Source organism: Anarhichas minor, unplaced genomic scaffold (genome assembly GCF_050575085.1).
Source record: "Anarhichas minor isolate MPS153535 unplaced genomic scaffold, ASM5057508v1 ptg000041l, whole genome shotgun sequence".
In the NCBI taxonomy this organism is placed as follows: domain Eukaryota; kingdom Metazoa; phylum Chordata; class Actinopteri; order Perciformes; family Anarhichadidae; genus Anarhichas; species Anarhichas minor.
Window position 1 is genome coordinate 5,400,750 of NW_027466487.1, and position 17,901 is coordinate 5,418,650.

General features: G+C 42.8%; 1 protein-coding gene across 1 annotated transcript; it reads left to right on the forward strand.

Moving 5' to 3' along the window:
* The first annotated feature begins 524 nt into the window (after positions 1-524).
* prkcg (protein kinase C, gamma) lies at positions 525-13,782 on the forward strand. Its single transcript, XM_076109095.1, has 16 exons — positions 525-766; positions 3,398-3,429; positions 3,545-3,627; positions 4,529-4,640; positions 5,356-5,484; positions 5,590-5,746; positions 6,132-6,333; positions 6,832-7,029; positions 8,878-9,051; positions 9,346-9,437; positions 9,907-9,969; positions 10,138-10,276; positions 11,403-11,483; positions 11,658-11,765; positions 12,687-12,827; positions 13,621-13,782. Exons 1-16 carry the CDS (start codon positions 525-527, stop codon positions 13,780-13,782), a joined length of 2,115 nt encoding a protein of 704 aa, XP_075965210.1.
* The last annotated feature ends 4,119 nt before the right edge of the window (positions 13,783-17,901 follow it).

Sequence of the window (17,901 nt, forward strand, 5' to 3'; positions counted from 1 at the left end):
ACATAACAACCAGGGGGTGGGTTGGGTGTAGTCATAGCTGCCAGGGGGATGGAGATATAAGGGGTACAGCGGGAGGGAGATGTAGGTAGAATGGACAGGCAGTATGTGGGACACTCAGTGAGTTGCACTAATCGTTTAGCGTCTCAGAGTCTCTTAGGAGAGTTCTGTCTCCGTATGTGAATTAACCTCCATGTTTTTCATTACACCACTCTTTTCTCTATCACTCTGTACTCCCTCCATCTTCTTCTGCACTTCCGGGCCATTCTCGATCTTTCTCTCCATCACGTCACTGCTTCGCTGCATCATACGTCCCATGTGCCATTATTACAACTCCTGTTGCTACCATGACCCATTACACTTTCCATCCCCCCTCCTCCTGCTCCACCTCCCTGTCCTTGCTTCCTCCCCTCCCTCCCCCATGCTCAAGGTCTTTCGCCTGTACAACTCTATACCCTCCTTACTGAGACTCATCCATTCCCCCTATCCCTCCCTCTCTCCTCTTTCTACTGTATCCTTCAGGCATCATGTCCACCCCGGTCTCCCCTCCCCCCTCCCTCTCCCTGTTGACACTGGCCTCCCCAACATCAGGAACCTCCCCCGGTGCCTCCCCGCTGCCCTCGCTCCTCTCCCCTTCGGCCAGGGTGCCTGTGTTCCAGAGGAAGGGAGCGCTCAAACACAAAAGGATTGTTGAGGTGAAAGACCACCAGTTCACAGCCCGCTTCTTCAAACAGCCCACCTTCTGCAGCCACTGCACCGACTTCATCTGGTAACACACACACACACACATGCACACAGCTGCACGTTTACACAGAAACCAACCCGGCAGTTCATAAGCCGCCTTCTCAGGCATCCCACTACTCCATCTGATTTTCTCTGCACTCCTTCTCTCTTAAACCAGATCCAGCTGCCTGCTGGAGAAACAGCCTACCACACTGACCTGATCTGATCACACATCCTCACCTCCACACTGCAGCCCACACAGTACAGCAGTTACTTAAGGAGCTTCATTACACACATGCAGACACACATATACACACAAGACAGATTTCCATTATGACATTTTTGCCGGTATGAATGCTTGCTGAAAGAGTAAGAGTACATGCAAGCATGCACAAACACACTCAGGCCAGGGTGTACGAGATATTATTTAGATCTTAAAGGGGAACTCTTTAGTATACCACTTCTATGATGGGCGACTCAAAGATCAAAACAAGAATTGGTCAAAATTGAGATATTCTGACCTTGTAAAGCTCCTCCAGAGCCACAAAAGACACTATGGAACACTTTTCACTGGTTGAGTAGTAGGCCTAGAAAAGAGTAAACTATCATGAATACAATTGGTGGAGTGCGCATTTAGAATATCACAATGTCAAAAATGCCTTATCAGAAAGCATTAGAAAGTCCTGCATTGAAAAATGCTCCACAGTACTGTTAAAGTGCACAATTTTATTAAGCAATAAAATGGACTTGGGTATCAACAGAACTAATTTGAAAATCAGTGTAATGCAGTGTTCGATTTTTAATGCGTTTATAAATAAGTAGTATTTTGTTGTTGCAGTTGCTCCAGGAGATGCTATATACAGTAACTATTTTATAAACTGCTGGAGTTTACACTCATCACTGTCCAGTAAAAACCACGTACCTCCAAATGTGGTGTTTTTGTATTTTTAAGATAAACTGAAGGATTTAGTGCTCTTTATGAGTTTAGAAAAGTCTCTCATTTCTTAAGCTTTATGAACCATTTGATAATGATGGGAAAAATCATGACAAAAATATAAAATGAGAAGAAAAAAAATGCAGCGTCGTAAAGCTGTGCACAGAAAAGTGCTGTTTTGTTTATGAAAAGTTGATGTTTTCGAGACACAACGTTTTCACAGGACAGGGATCATATGTCTTTTGCCAATCTTAAACGATTTACAGCTTATATGTGAAGGAAAAAATATTGTGTGTGTGTGTGCGTGCGTGTGTGTGTTTGGACATATGGTGGGGTATGTAGGATGCAGGGCGGTGCATATGCCAGCAGCCTCTGGGTAGCTTTCAGGACATTTCTCCAACTGCTACTGTCTTGGCCGCAGTAGCAGCACTTAGCTCAGGGTGAAAAATCGTTCCCTTCACACAGGATGTCAGCGCAGCAGCTCTCAACCTGGGTGTCGTAGCCCCTGGGGGCTATTGATAGATTAATTAAATACTTAGAAACAATAGTTTAAATTTTGAAATGTAAATATGTGGTATATTAAGTCAGGCTCTAAAAGGGTATGGGTTATACCATGTATGGCTCATGTAGTCTAAAAAGGTAAAAGTGTCACACTTCAGTGTGTGTTTGGAGTCACTGACCTGCTGTTCTCAATGGTCATTAATCAAACTGATCAAAGATCCAACATGCCTTTTTTACAACAGATGTTTTGAATTGTTTTCGTAGAAGCACTGGTGTTACTAATAACAGTAATGATAGATCTGTTCTATTCAAACTACTGTGACTTCAGTGAAAATGCCTATTGCATAGCCAAGGTCCAACCCCCTTGAAGTCGTCGGGAATGTTTTATAGGGTTTCTCTAACATTTTGATGCCAACTTTTTATTTAATTGCATAGGTTTTTCAATGCATCATTAAACTTAAAATGCAGGCAATTTCCTGTGATATCTGGCCAGCAAGCAACACTGTCGATCCTCCTCACATCTATCTTTGGACCTCTATTGCTCTCTGCTGGTCAAAAAGCAGAACTGGCCTTACACACTGAGACTGCTGCAGACAGAGACTTCTGTTGAATGCTGATCAAGGATCAGATTACCCTCTGAAACCGCATCTTTAATTATTACCCAGGCAGATGGTGAACTGATTTTAGATCAGTGATTATGGTCAGTTTCCTATGAACCCCTGGGCCTCTCCAGCATGATTGTGGAGACGCTCTCGGCGGTGTCTTGTTCGTCTGCCTTTCTAATCAAAATTTGATTCACAGCAGGCAAGCTGCTGAGTGGACACTTTAGTCAATCAATGGCTTTAATTATTCAATTAAAGCTCTAAGGAGACACTGGAAACTAGCCAACACCGCACTTCTGGAAACAGGAGAATTGTGTTTGTGTATCCGTGTGTGTGTGTATGTGTGACATTGATTGACACCACTTGACCTGGTCAGCAGTGTGGCTTAGAGAAGGAAGACACCCAAACTTCACACACAATGGCTTTGTTTATCAAGTCGGTGGCCTCCAACACAGTGTTGTTTGTTTTTTGATGAGTCTCAACCTGCATGTCTGTTGGAACAGAATAATGCAGCAGCACTATCTCTGTCTTGGCAGTGTAATCTACACTCCGCTGGCTGGGAAACAGCTAAATATTTTATTTTACAGAAGTGTAGAGAAGATTGTATTTGTATCTTAATCCATGTGCCTTCTTCACTCAGGGGCATCGGCAAACAGGGATTCCAATGTCAAGGTAAAGATAAACCCAGTGTTATTGCCTTTTTCTGCAGTATATAATCTTCTCACACGATGTTCCCAGTGTGACCGGTTTTATTTTTTAAGGATATTATTCTCTGTGTTTCCTCCAGTTTGCAGTTTCGTGGTTCACAAAAGATGTCACGAGTTTGTGACCTTCACTTGTCCTGGCTCTGTGGCGGGCCCCAAACCAGATGTGAGCAGATGTGCTATTACTTTCACTTTCCTTTTACTTTCTTGCTTTCTGTTTTAGTCAAGGTTTAGCACGTCATCATCATATTAGCCATCTGCTCAGTGCCAGGAACAAGTGTGCATGACTCATCTGTCAATCCATGCATCCTTCACATCAGGCAGCCTTGTGACGTCTGCGCTCATGTCAAGTCATCCTACAAGGCTAGAGATGCAGCGAGTTGGAGATAGAGAGTGGAGGAGACGCAGGTGGAGGGGTGGAGAGGCTGATAAAAGAGAGAGAATTAGAGAGGGGAGAGAGCAACTGACTGCTCAGTCTTCCTTTCTGTGGTATTTTGAGGATTTCAGGGAGATTTGTCTCCATGTTTTTTCTTTATGCCAGCTATATAAACTGCCTCAGAAATCAGGTCAAGGGGAACATGTGTGTGACTGGGTGGGGAAAAAAAAGGAAAAGAGAGTGACAGGAACACACACAGAGGAGAAGCAGGGTGGCGGTGTTTTTAAATAGCGGCTCAGAGGGAAAACATTTTTGGAGAAGGTGGAGAGTGGTGGTGGTGGGGTCTGATGAGCTGTGGAGAGATAAAAATGATTCATCCCTCTCTGCACAGTATATATATATATATATATATATATATATACACACACACACACACACACACACACACACACACACACACAGCCTTGCCTAGATGCACTCTCATTTATATGTCCTCTCCCAGTGGAGAAATCTAATTGGTTTGTCCATGAATACCCCACTCAACATCTCTCCACTAATCATACTCGTGCGTTTATGTGTGTAAATGTGTGTGTGTGTGTGTGTGTGTGTGTGTGTTCACAGTTTCCTCCATGGTCACACTGTGTGTGTGAGTGTGTGTTTTCAATGCAGGTTTCTTTCTGTTGTGTTTCAGGACCTGAAGACTCAACACTTGTTTAAGGTCCACACTTACTCCAGTCCTACCTTCTGCGACCACTGTGGCTCGCTGCTGTACGGACTCATACACCAGGGCATGCAATGTGGCTGTGAGTTTCTCTACACAAAACAGTGTTATAAATCTCTGTGTGTAAGATAAGAATCCGTTTACACATGCACATCATGGGACTTACCTCTCTGCTGGGGAAATAAAGCTGGTCCCGACAAAATTAGCCTTCAAAATTTAGAGTTGACTTTGTTAAGTTTATGTTTGGGGTGTTTTGGGAAATGCACTTATTCACTTTTTTGCAGAGAATTAGATTAAGAGATTGGCCACCAGCGGAGACTCCAGGAAGTGACTATGTCTGGCTAAGAAATCGTCAAACATAACCCCCTGTAAAATGAACTAGTCAGTTTTGTACCCACTAAACAAATGAGATATAACGTGTTAATTAGTGAGCTTTAGAGTTACAAATTGTGTTACCTTAAGACAGAGTCAGGCTAGCACTCATCCCCTTTTTTCAGTCTTTATGCTAAGCTAAGCAGTTGCTGGCTGGAGACTTATAATTACAGGTAAGACATGACAGTTGTATTAATCTGATCTAGCTCTTGACTAAAAAGTGAATGAGTGTCAATGCAGTCAAACAGAAACAAGACGTGTGTGTATAGAAAAAATATATACTGTGTATATATATTTGCATTTTGTGTTTATTTGGCAGTCAGTGTGATACATTTTATATTTTTTTGAACTTGCTATTTATCTAATTACCTTTTTTGTCACCTAAACATGTGCCTGTTGAAACTTGTGTATCTTTTTAACTCTAGGTTGTGACATGAACGTCCATCGACGGTGTGAGACCAGTGTTCCCAGTCTCTGTGGCCAAGACCACACAGAGAAAAGAGGTAGGATCCACCTGACCATCAGAGGAGAGCAGGAGGATGTCTTTGTCACAGGTTAGAGGACCAGCTGGAACATGGGTGCTAAAACAAATAGGAGGATTACACAGGTAATGAAGGATTTCTCTCTCTGCGCTTTCTATTATTCTTCTTTCTCTTCAGTGCGGGAGGCTCGTAACCTGATGCCCATGGATCCAAACGGCCTGTCAGACCCGTACGTCAAACTGAAATTGATTCCAGACCCAAAGAGCCACAGCAAACAGAAAACCAAGACCGTCCGCTCAACACTCAATCCCATCTGGAATGAGAGTTTCACCTTGTGAGTCCTTGTGAACTTTAATCCAAAGTGGAAAATGTACTCAGTTCTGGGGCAAAATGTGCTTTAGGTCAAATAAAATGTCCTCGAACTTGGAATTACTGAGTCACAATAAGGACCCTGAAAGACAAAGATTAGATGGTTGATGTTCCCTTAGTACTGTATATGCAGCTTATTTTACATCACCAGTGTTAATATCCCATTATTTACTATCTTTATTTTTGCATTTTTCTGATATTCAGTAGAATTAAGATATTTGGAAATTGCCTTTGAAATCTGGAAAAATTCAAAAAGGTGAAAGAAAATGAAAAACATAAATGCCTTTGTGCGTTTTTGTTTTGCTTACACAGTGAGCTAACTCTTTGAGTTTTTGTGTTTGTCTCTCCAGCTCAGTGCGCGGTCACCAGTGGGACAGGCGTCTGTCTGTGGAGGTGTGGGACTGGGACCGCACGTCTAGGAACGATTTCATGGGAGCGCTGTCATTCGGAGTGAGTGAGATCTTCAGGCGTCCTATCAGCGGCTGGTTCAAACTGCTGGCCCAAGACGAGGGGGAGTACTACAACATCCCTGTGCCAGACCCAGACCTGGAGGTAGGAAATGTACTTCGAAAAAGCCGTCAGTCGGGTACTCATGTTGACCAAAACTCCACAAGGGGGATATGTATACGTGTATTCACCAGAGTGGGATTAGTTTTTACCATGCTAATGACCATTCATCCCAAAGCCTTGGCCTTCATCAGCTTATAATTACCTACATCTAATAAACAACAGCTGCCACTGCTCACACTAGGTCATGATCTTGAACTGGCCCTACCTATTATATCTGAGAAAAAAAGCGAGGAAGATTTATGCCTGGTTGTAGCTAACTAATTAGATAATAGATTAGATATGGTCCACTCCCTCCTTGTTACACTCTGTCTCCACCAGGGTGCAGGATTGTTCTGCCTGACTATAATCTCAAACTAGGGGCAGGAAGGAGTTTGGTTTGTTCGTCAGGTTTTTTTTGTGTGTGTGGTGTGTTTCTGTGTGTGTCTGTGCTGGACTGCATCCAACCATTCATCTCTCAACCTTCCCACTCCGATTCTCCAGAAGCCTCAGCCAGACGGCACAACACCATCTCTGCCTCAAGCGCTACCTGCCGCGCTGTCTGAACCGTTCCCAGCGGCTCTGTCCCCGACCCCTTTACCATCCTGCCCACCAGTCCACACCCCCGGCCCTGCCAAAGTCAAAGTGGGCATCCTCGACTTCAACTTCCTCATGGTGCTGGGCAAAGGCAGCTTTGGCAAGGTAAACACAGCAAATGTCATCTTCTCTGCGTTCTGATCCAACAGCTGTAAGTAAAGTCAAAGAGGCTGGTCATGCTGAAAACAACAAAGATTGTTACTGGCTTCAAATAAGTTCTTCTATTGATGGACTTGACCTTCAAGTGGCATTTCATACAGCAGCTCCTGAGCAGAATTTCTTTGAAGAAAAAGCCCTTTCTTACTTACATGCTCATTGTCTCTCCTACTACTGCCAAATGATTCATTTAACCCGTGGCTTCTTTTGTGTTGTCAGCAGTCGTGAGCTCTGGCTGGCTGGCTTCCTACATGCCACACAGTCCTCCTGGAGGTGTTCATTTCAAGGGAGCCTCTGCTCTCCATTCTCTCTATAATTCCCCAGTAGATGAGGCATAATGAGGAGAGCAGAGTTTTGAGTCCTTCCTCCTCCTCTGAAATCCCCCCTGTGCTGTTTCATAACTGTCAGAGGAGAGTCTACAGAGGACAGGAGAAATAGACTCAACTTACGTAAGATGTGAGAAAAAAACGACCCATGAAAGGAGAGACAGACCCCGGGGCTACTGAGTGAGGAAAAATGAGACAGAGACAGACCAAGATAGAGAGGAAGAGGGGAGGATTACTGTTCTTTGGAAAGTGACAAAATGACCAAGAGGAAGTGAGATAACAAGAGCCGGAAAGAGGGAAAAGTACATGATTGTGTTAGCAAGATTTGTAATGTTCTGGAGGGTGAGGAGTCCCATTTTCATGGGAGTTAGTTTGAGAACACGGGGCAGAGCAGGAGACGAGATCACAGAGGACGGGAGGATTTCTCTCAGACTTGCAGTTCATCAATGGCACTGCACACACACACTACACACATACACACACACACACTACACACACACACACACACACACACACACACGTAGACGTGTAGTCACAATGATTTCTGAAAATGACACCATGTAATTTTCTCTACTTTTCACCACTATAGAGTCAGATCCTCTATCCCCACCAGCCAGTGACCGTTACAGCGCAGCGCTGCAGGCTGGCCAGACAATTTTAAATAGTGTTGTTGTTGGCACTTTTCCAGTGATCCTGACCATATCTTTCCCATGAACCACAGTAAAACCTGGCTCATGTGGCTCTCTTTCTAGAAAATGATAGCATCATTAGCTTTCAGAGCGACCCGCTAGCAGCCAATTTTACAGGAGTGAGAAAATAGTCGCTGTCTGATAAAAACACGAGAGCCGCTTCACTTTTTCATTCATGACATTAACATGACTTGAAATCTTCAGGCATAGAACAGCTTTAATTAAACATTCCTTCAGAGGAGTAAATGTGCACAGTACTGAACTTGCTAAAGCATTTGTCTATATAATGTGATAACCTTTTTTTTTTCTCTTGCGCTATTTCTTTTTTTTTTACCAGTATATTCATTTTTTAATACTGGCCACTTCATGCAAGTCCTGGCTTAGTACGACACTTTATTTAATGCACACAATATTGCAAATGTGCCTCAAAAGCACATCATTTTTATTAAAACAGCTGAACTAGTTTTCTCCTAACTAGAGCACCATGTCACTCATAACACAATGACCTAAAAACATGTCAGGACTGGCAGCATTGCAGTACATGCATGATTCTATCCAGAGAGGTGAAGCTTGAATGAGAGATGCATTCAAGACTTTGATGCGCAGACTACGGGAAGAATTTTTGAAAAAGTGAATTTTGTATTAAAAAAGGCTCTTTTTAGCTGTTGTCTATAAATAAACATTGTGTTCAGCAGGTTGAGGAAGCACAGTAGCTGCTTTAACATTCTTGGGATACCTTTGTTGTTACAGTAACTTTCTCTCCTCTCCCTGTCTATGTTCAGGTGCTTCTGGCAGAGGAGCGAGGCAGCGAGCGTCTGTTCGCCGTAAAAGTGTTGAAGAAAGACGTTCTCTTCCAGGACGAGGACACAGAGAGCGCTCTGGTGGAGAGGAGGGTTCTGGCGCTTTCCTCTCGCCCTCACTTCCTCACGTCTCTCTACTGCGCCTTCCAGACTGAGGTGTGTCTGTGTGTGTGTGTGTCGAGGGTATACGGGGTCCTAAATGAACCACATTAAATCGTCCATAAACCTGCCTGACATTTGGCTGTGTAGTCCTCCCTGGAGTTGTTTCAATAAAGGCTGCCTGAAATTTTAAAATAATTAATTAAATAATTAGTTTGCTTTCTTTAATAAGGTCCTTGGTCCTGGAGGAGGTTTTGACAGATTGCTTTTTAATTTGGACAAGAGGTGATTATGTATGGAGAGTGTGTATATTCATGTGTGTGTGTGTGTGTGTGTGTTTTGTTTTTGCAGGACCGTCTGTATTATGTGATGGAATACGTCAACGGAGGAGACCTGATGTTTCACATTCAGATAGTCGGCAAGTTCAAAGAGCCTCACGCAGCGTATGTAGTCAAAAAGCTCCTTTCTTTCACCTTAAATCACGGTCTTCATCTACAGCATCTCATTTCCTGCCTATCTTCTATCATCTGTTCCTTTACATACACACTCCTCTCTTAGCTTTGTTCATTACACCTGGTGACTCATAAAAAGTCATCAACTGACGTACCGACCCTCTTCTCTTTCCCCCGACTTTCTCCTCCCACTAATCTCATCTTTTTTATCTACATTTTCCCTCCTCCTGGCTTCTCATCTAATCAATAATCTTTGATCAATCATCTAAAAGTAATTCTTACCCTGTTGCTCATATCCAGCTCTCTTTCTTCACCTGCCTGCCTTTCATCTTGGTTTCTTTCCCTTTCATCACCCTCTCGAGCTCCCTTCTCTCTCTCCTCGTTGAAAACCTTGGCCATTTTTCTGAAAGATAAAGCAACCAGTAGTGAGCCCCCTCCTCCTCCTCCTCTCTGCCTCCAGGTTTTATGCAGCGGAGATAGCGGTCGGCCTCTTCTTCCTCCACAGCAATGGCATCATCTACAGGTAGAGAAGTGGGCTGCTCATTTAACATGGCCTGGTTTGGCACTGTCACTGCTCTGCAGTGCAGCACACAGATACTGATTTATCATGTCTTGTGTAGCTAATGACTGTTATAAAGATGTTATCTATCAAAATGATTCATACCTGTGTGATCTGTTCCCTCTTTCTCAGGGATCTAAAGCTGGATAATGTGCTGCTCGACAGCGAGGGCCACATAAAGATAGCTGACTTCGGGATGTGCAGGGAGGGCATGTTGGAGGGCGACACCACGCGCACCTTCTGTGGCACCCCCGACTACATCGCCCCTGAGGTACACCGACCCCTGCTCTCGCATCGTGGCCCAGGCTAACTCCTGAACTCTCCTCATGTGTTCCTTAGCTCCGTCATTTCCCCTGGTTTCCCCCCCGTCTTCCCCTCTTTGTTTGCTTGACCTGTTTTGCATTGCTGCAAGACGGCGAGTTGCTTCGCTGCAGCTCCTCTCATCTCCTTCGTCCTTTCTGACCTTGTCAGCATTTTTGAATAATTAACTTCACACGATTCAATTAGCAGTGGTGTGTGCTTGTGCTGTGAGAACATTGCATAGACATAATGATTGTCAGAGACCTACCAGTTTTCCTTTCTCTTACTGCAATTGACTTAAGGTGATTAACTCCCTTGAGAGTAATACAAACCCCTGAAAACTAATCTCAAAAGGATTTCATCGATGATGATGCAAATTTCAGCCTGTGTGTGTGTGTGTGTGTGTGTGTGTGTGTGTGTGTGTGTGTGTGTGTGTGTGTGTGTGTGTGTGTGTGTGTGTGTGTGTGTGTGTGTGTGTGTGTGTGTGTGTGTGTGTGTGTGTGTGTGTGTGTGTGTGTGTGTGTGTGTGTGTGTGTGCGCATTTCTCTGTTAAGTAATCAAACAAACACAATGCAGAGAGTGAGTGAGGTAGATATCCAGCTTGCTTGGTTTATGGACTTGTAGAAGACGGGCCCAGTAGAGAGAGAAAGAGAAGATGTGACTGTTGTGCACCTCTTTGATACTGTAAACCTTGCTATGGTACCCCTGGGTATTGACTCTGTTATGTAAACACCCATTGATTCTCCTGCATCTGCCATTTTGGAAGAGATACAATATATTTCCCCAGGGGCTGGGAATTGTTCCCTTGTGCAGCGCCCCCCCCCCTCACACACACACACACACACAAATCCAAAGTCATGTGTTGATTATTTCTGAGCTCATTCATACATTTACCCTCCCTAATGCCATACTTTTCTCTCTCTCTCTCTGCTTTTCTTTCCGGCTGTGTCTGATAGCTGCACATCATCCGAGCAGCCGACTGCTACAACTGCGCTTTCTCTCACTCTCCCCGTCTTCTTTCTACTTCCTTACACTACTTCTCTACACTGCCATTCTTGCCTTTTTATCTCCTCTCCTGTTCTCTCCATCCTTTTCAGATTGTGGCATATCAGCCCTATGATAAAGCAGTAGACTGGTGGTCCTATGGAGTACTGCTGTATGAAATGCTGGCAGGACAGGTAACACTCGGCTTAATCCTAACAATAGAGCCGTGTGCACAGACACTTAAGCCTCCAGTGCTTGTCCTTTGTAATCACTTCAAAGGACTTTCAAGAGAACTTTGATTTCAATTTGCTTTCAATTTGCCCACAGGTTACTCTCTTTTTCCTTTTCTCTCTGTCTTTTCCTTCCAGCCACCATTTGATGGCATTGACGAGGAGGAGCTATTTCAGTCCATCATGGAGCAGAGTGTGGTATACCCAAAAAGTCTCACTCGTGAAGCGGTCTCTATCTGCAAGGGAGTAAGCCAACATTCTTCTGATTCGTATAACTTTTAGCACAAAGGCAGTTGAGACAATTGCAAATGTAACTCAGAAAATATGACTTACTCCTATATTTCTAAAATATATTTAAATAAATACAGCAAAGGTTAACCATGCACATTTTTGACTGCTTAAAGTAATAGTGCAACATTTTAGGAAATGTGCTGATTTGCTGTCTTGGTGAGAGTCAGATGAGAAGATACTCATATCTGAGTCAGCAGCCATTAGCTTAGCTTAGCTTAAAGACTGGAAACAGGGGGAGGAGCTAGCCAGGCTCTGTCTGAATATAAAGCAGGATCACTAATTAACACATTGAATCTTGTTTGTTTAATATGTACAGAAAATGGGTGGTTTTGCAGAGGGGTTTTGTGCCAGACTACTTCTTTGCCGGGTGCAGTGACTTTCTGAAGACTTGTTGCCATGAAATAATAGAAACATAAACCCCCTTAAAACCACAAATAATCATTTTTACACTAACGTTTTTGTACGGATTAAACAAACAAGACAAAACATGGTAATAAGTGAGCTTTAGATGCGCTTGTAGGCAAATTTAGTTACCTTCGGACCGAGCCAGGCTAATTGTTTCCCTGTGTTTCCTGTGTTTATGATAAGCTAAGCTAACAGGCTGCTGGCTGTAGCTTTATATTTAGCATACAGGCTATAGTGGTATTCATCTTCTCATTTCACTCTCAGCTTGAAAGTGAATACCACACTTTCAATATACATGTAAATCAGACAAATTAAATTACTTGATAGAACATTTAAAATGCATTTTAATAACATTTAAAGCTTACCATGTACATTGTTGACTAAGAAAAGCAGAGCATATATGATTAATTTGAATCCCGTGGTTCCCACAATATTTTTCTTTTCTTATTCTCTCCTTCGCTCTTTCCCAAGCTCCTGACGAAGCACCCAGCCAAGCGTCTGGGTGGCGGAGAGGATGCAGAGACAGAAATCAGGGAGCATCCGTTCTTCCGTTGGATTGACTGGGACCGTCTGGAGAGACTGGAGATCCAGGCGCCCTTCAAACCCAGAACTGTCAGTTGAACAGAATACAGACTCTACAGACTTTTCTCTCTTTCATTCTTTCTTTCTTTGTTTCTTTCTTTCATGTCACTCTCTTCCTTCCTCTTTCTCTCTATCTCTCCGAGGACACTTTTAGTGAATTGTAGCTGTCACTTTCTTCCATCTGTCTCCTCTCTCTCAAACTCCCACGCTTTCCCTCATTTCCCTGCGTGCTTTCTCGCTCAGCCGTCCTCATTGTGTTGGCCATTTCTTCCCCTCTTCTTCTCTCACTTCAAATGACTGTGTCTTCCCCCTCTTCCCAATTCCCTTCTCTTTTCTCTCTTTCATCACCTTTGCTAGTTCCTAGAGATGGGCTTTCAGCGCTCGGGAACAGTCATAACAGACAGGACCCCCTGACCTTGGGGTCCGCATACTCCTCCTATATTTAAATTGTCTGTCATCATTAGCCCGCCACACGCCAATTTTTGGCCCCGCTGGCCAAGAGTGAGGTGCGCCTTGAGTGAGCTGAGTATGCTCAGAGGTTAGAGGCCAGGCCCATTAGCCAAATGATATTCATATCATCCAGCAGAGCGGCTGTCAAGGAGCAGCACCGGAGACGTGAGCAGCTTTCTTCCTCCTGTAGGTGTGGTACAGAGCTCCTTAGAGAGAAAACGAGGGTGTGGGTGAGAAAAAGAGATACGTAGATAGAGTCTTTTTATAATTATGGGTTGTTGTTTTTTCCGGAGGAAGATAATGATGTGTATACAATCAGTATTAATCACAAATGTGTGAACATGCAGGCTAATCTTCTCCTCTTCTTCATCAGGGTGGAAGACAAGGAGAAAACTTCGACAACTTCTTCACAGCAGCTCCGTCAGCGCTCACTCCCTCTGACCCGGATATACTAGCAGCCATCAACCCGGAAGACTTCCAGGGCTTCACCTTCCAAAACCCAGACTTTGCCCCCTCGCCACTCACGGCTGTTTGAAAATGGCTTCCAAACCTGCTCCAACAACCCCTCCAAGTGTACCCAAACTACCCTGTTCATCCACATTATAGTAGTTTTATAACAAAGAATTTGAACATGAGAACTAGCGGCGAGTATTAAAGACAGGTCTCATAACCAAATTCTGACGTTTACAAGAAAATGCCAAGACACCTTTATATTCATGTATGTATTATGTATCGATAGTCACAGAATATGTTGCAGCAATGCAAACAAAGCCAGTATTATACTGTAGATTTCCATCTTAGAGTTTTTTGTAAGACATCCCTTAACTTGATAAACGAGTACTGTAGTATGAACCTGGGAAATGCATGCAGTGTTTTTAGAATGAATTGCTCTGACACACTAGATTTATGTAGCTATAGATTTTCCAAGAAAATATACATGTGTAACTTTAAAACCAATTTATCTCAAACTTTTGCCATTACTTGGATTGAAGTCGTCTGGTGATGTGAGAATTTTACAAAACAATTACAAGTCAGCTACACAGGCCACATAGCAGGCCACTTGTTAATCAATTTGTAGTTCATACACATGAATACAAATGTTTCTTAGCAGGTTTATTCCAGTCAAATATTATGTTTGTACACAGTACAGTAATTCAGCATCAGAAGCACTCTGTGTCTTTCTAAATATCTATCTCACTCTATTTGTGTGTAAGTGTTGACACTTTGACTACGATGCAAACTGAGCCAGTAGCCTTTCTTTTGTTTTTTTAGACTGGCATCCTGTGGAAGAGCTCGGTCAGACCTCTGAGTTTAACGTCACACCGGTGACATCAGATGACCCACTGATATGCTGAAACAACGCAGCCATTTGACAGTTAATGCAGGCTGTAGTGCTGCCCCCCCCCCCCCCCCCCCCCCCCATTTCATGCCCACTCTGCCTAACTCTATTATCACTGCCACAATTCGGCCTGCATCATTTTTTATTCACATAATTGTTTTCTCTATTTTTCTTCACCAAGCTTTGGTCCTATCTGCTTTGCAATATAGAGTATCTGTGCTCCTTAATGTCATCCTACAACTACACTGAATTATGTATATGCATATGTATATGTATATCGAAAATATGACTTTTAATAATGTTTTCAGGAAGCTTATACAGTTACAAGTACTTTATTGTTTTTACTGTGTTATGACGTACCCGCAGCATTGATTAGGTGTAATTAAAAGTGAGCCTCACTTGGACTGTTCAATACATGGAAAAATGATAGCAGGGCTGTCATTAAACACTATCTGAGCAGGGCAGGTGGCTGCAAACATACAGTTTAATAATCCCATTCCAGTGCTCTTATCTCACAAACCAGCTGGTTATTTCACACAGAAATCAGTTTTCTTTAAATCATCTTTATATGATTTTTTTTTTACATTCTATGTCAGCATAATGATAATTACAACTATCTCTCATCCAAAGGAGCAAAATCTTGCAGTTTTGCTTTAAGTGCACATGTGTGTCCATTTAAAAGTGACCAAGTGTAAAAGGTCAGAGCAGTTTATCTGATGCCTTAGCTCAGTTTGAGTTGAGGTCAAATGTCACAACACACAATACTTCAATACGATAGACAAAACAACCAATAATAACACAATAGATCATTTATTTGTCTGTTAGTTGAGTTAACTTCTGTTTTTTTCTGCTGGAAAAAGAACATCAAAATAAACGTACTGAAAAAATCATGAAACGAGAACAAGTGTTTCATTCTGTGATCTTGTGCGAGGCTGCTGAGAAACAAACATGCACAGCCTCTCGCTTTGTCTCCTCCTCACGCCTCTGTCACGCTCGCTTCCTCACTTTCACACATACTCACACTCAAAAGTGCAATCTCAAGCATGTGCACGCACACGCATACACTCTTGCACACTCGCACAGAGAAGATGCTGACCCCTCTATTTACTGTGATACTGTAGTTGTCGAACCAGCAAAACCACCTCTCAGGCATCTCACTTTCTCTCCCTCCTCCTCTTCTGAAGCAGCCTCGCGCTCCCCCCTCCTCCCCCCTCCAACCCCTCCAGCATCATGATGGGACTAATATCCCCATAGAGATCTGAGTTATAACAAGTTGACCTTCGCATTAAAATCTCATCAACTTCCCATCTCCCTCTCTATCTGCACTTCATCCTTCTTCTCTGTTTGTCTTATCTGTCAGTGCTGCACTGTAAATGCTTTAATACATTGTTTTATGTCATTTTCTTTAAATCATATTGTCAGAATTCATTATTGTTGCTGTTATCTCTTTGATACACCCCCTGAGCCCCGCGGTTGTCCTTTGATACGATATCGTGTCTTATCTTGTCCTGGTCTCTGCATCAATATTATATGTTTTATAGTTACTTATTATCTAATAATGGTGTTCAGGCAGTGAACGTTTGAATTCTCTCACATTTTGATTTTACAATTTTCAAAACATTGCATCCTACTTTTTTAGATAGAACGCAGCTCGACGTTCTTTGTATTGTTGTAGTTCTAAAACATGTCACTAATCTTGTGAAGAAATGAGACTTTTATGTTTTGATTTATATTCATTCCTGTGAAGACAACATCTTTTATGGGACTATTTAGTCTGTAATGTGTTTCTAACCTACAATACAGTGGTGAAGGACTTTCACTCTTAAATAAGGTATTTAAAACAAAAACAAACATGGAATGCTACTTTAGTGAAAAGATAAATCCTCCTCGGTGTATTTGATGTACACCTGATGTCGACTACCTGATCTTAAACTCCTCACCGCAGCCTTTACTCCAACCTTGACAGTATCTCTCTTCATGCAACTGAACCTCCAGCGCTCTGCGGCCGGAGTTGCGTGTGCAGTCCATCATTCACTGTCACTTTGACATGATATCATCCCTCCTCTTCACTGCTGCCTCCTCTTCCTCTCTCTGCTCTCTTTCTATCTCGCCTCAATCTCTCATACTCACCCCCACCTCCCTCTTTCTCCCTCTATCTCTCTCCCTCGCTCATGCCCTGAGGTCAGAGTGTGCTGTAGACTATTGATATCGTTACTAAAAATATAGGATTCCTCCACAAGCCAGCTAAAAATAGACCAAGGGACATGGACCACAGGAGACATGGGGGATGAAGAAAGAGAGGGAGAGAGAGGTTACTTGTGCAGTGTAACTAGTATAGTCATTATGTGAGGTGAAATTAAAGTGTCTTGAATGAACCACATCTACTAAAGGGTAGGTGATCTACTGTGTTTTCCACTTATATTTGACACAAAATGCTGTAAATCTGCAAGATTCTGTAAATTGTATTAAGTTTGCATAGAATTGAAATTGAATGTTGCTTTATTGACATGATCATAATTAAGCACAGTACTGCCAAAGCATGTGTCGTGAGCCAATAAGGTTTACAATGTAAGTAAAATAATAATGATAAAATATAATATATATAAGAAAAATGTAAGAAAACGGCAAAATACTCAGTCAAACTTTAGTACCTTGTAAGAAGTTAGTGAAATGTTGTCTATAACAGATGAATAAGACACAATTACAAAGGTAAGAAATAAAAAAGAATCAGAAAAAACAATAAAATGTATTGTTCTATTGGTTTTACTGGAACATATTAACATTATACAACTGCGTTACTGTATAGCAGCCTATCATGAAGAAAAACAGAAACAAATCACAAAAAAAGAATATAAATGATTGGATGAGAAATAGTAGTTTATCACGACCTCCTCCTCTCTCTCGCTCTCTCTCTCTCTCTCTCTCTCTCGCTCTCTCGCTCTCGCTCTCTCTCTCTCTCTCTCTCTCTCTCGCTCGCTCACTCACTCACTATCTCACTCACTATCTCACCCTCTCTCTCTCTCTCCAACACTTCTCTCCCTCCTGCTCCCGCTATGTCTCTTTTGTAGCCAAAGTAGCTTGCTGAACCAATCCACCGCAGTGCCTGGGACAGATTGGGTGAAAGAGAGAGTAAGGGATTTGGAAGATGGGTAAATGGGCTTAAGCGAAAATACATAAAAGAGAGAGACCAAAATCCACCAAGCCTCCCTGGTGTGAGGTTTCTTGGCTACTGACGTGTGCGCACGACTCTCGTGGCAGGGTGAGTATTTTTCTCCCCTTTTTTTAAACAAGACAGTTGTGTGTTTCTTGACTGTA

Excerpts from the sequence above, each read along its gene's own strand:
- prkcg (XM_076109095.1), top strand. The coding sequence starts at position 525 with ATGTCCACCCCGGTCTCCCCTCCCCCCTCCCTCTCCCTGTTGACACTG. Across the intron at positions 9,970-10,137 it reads AGCAATGGCATCATCTACAG|GGATCTAAAGCTGGATAATG; the intron begins GTAGAGAAGTGG and ends CCTCTTTCTCAG. Across the intron at positions 11,766-12,686 it reads CGGTCTCTATCTGCAAGGGA|CTCCTGACGAAGCACCCAGC; the intron begins GTAAGCCAACAT and ends CTCTTTCCCAAG.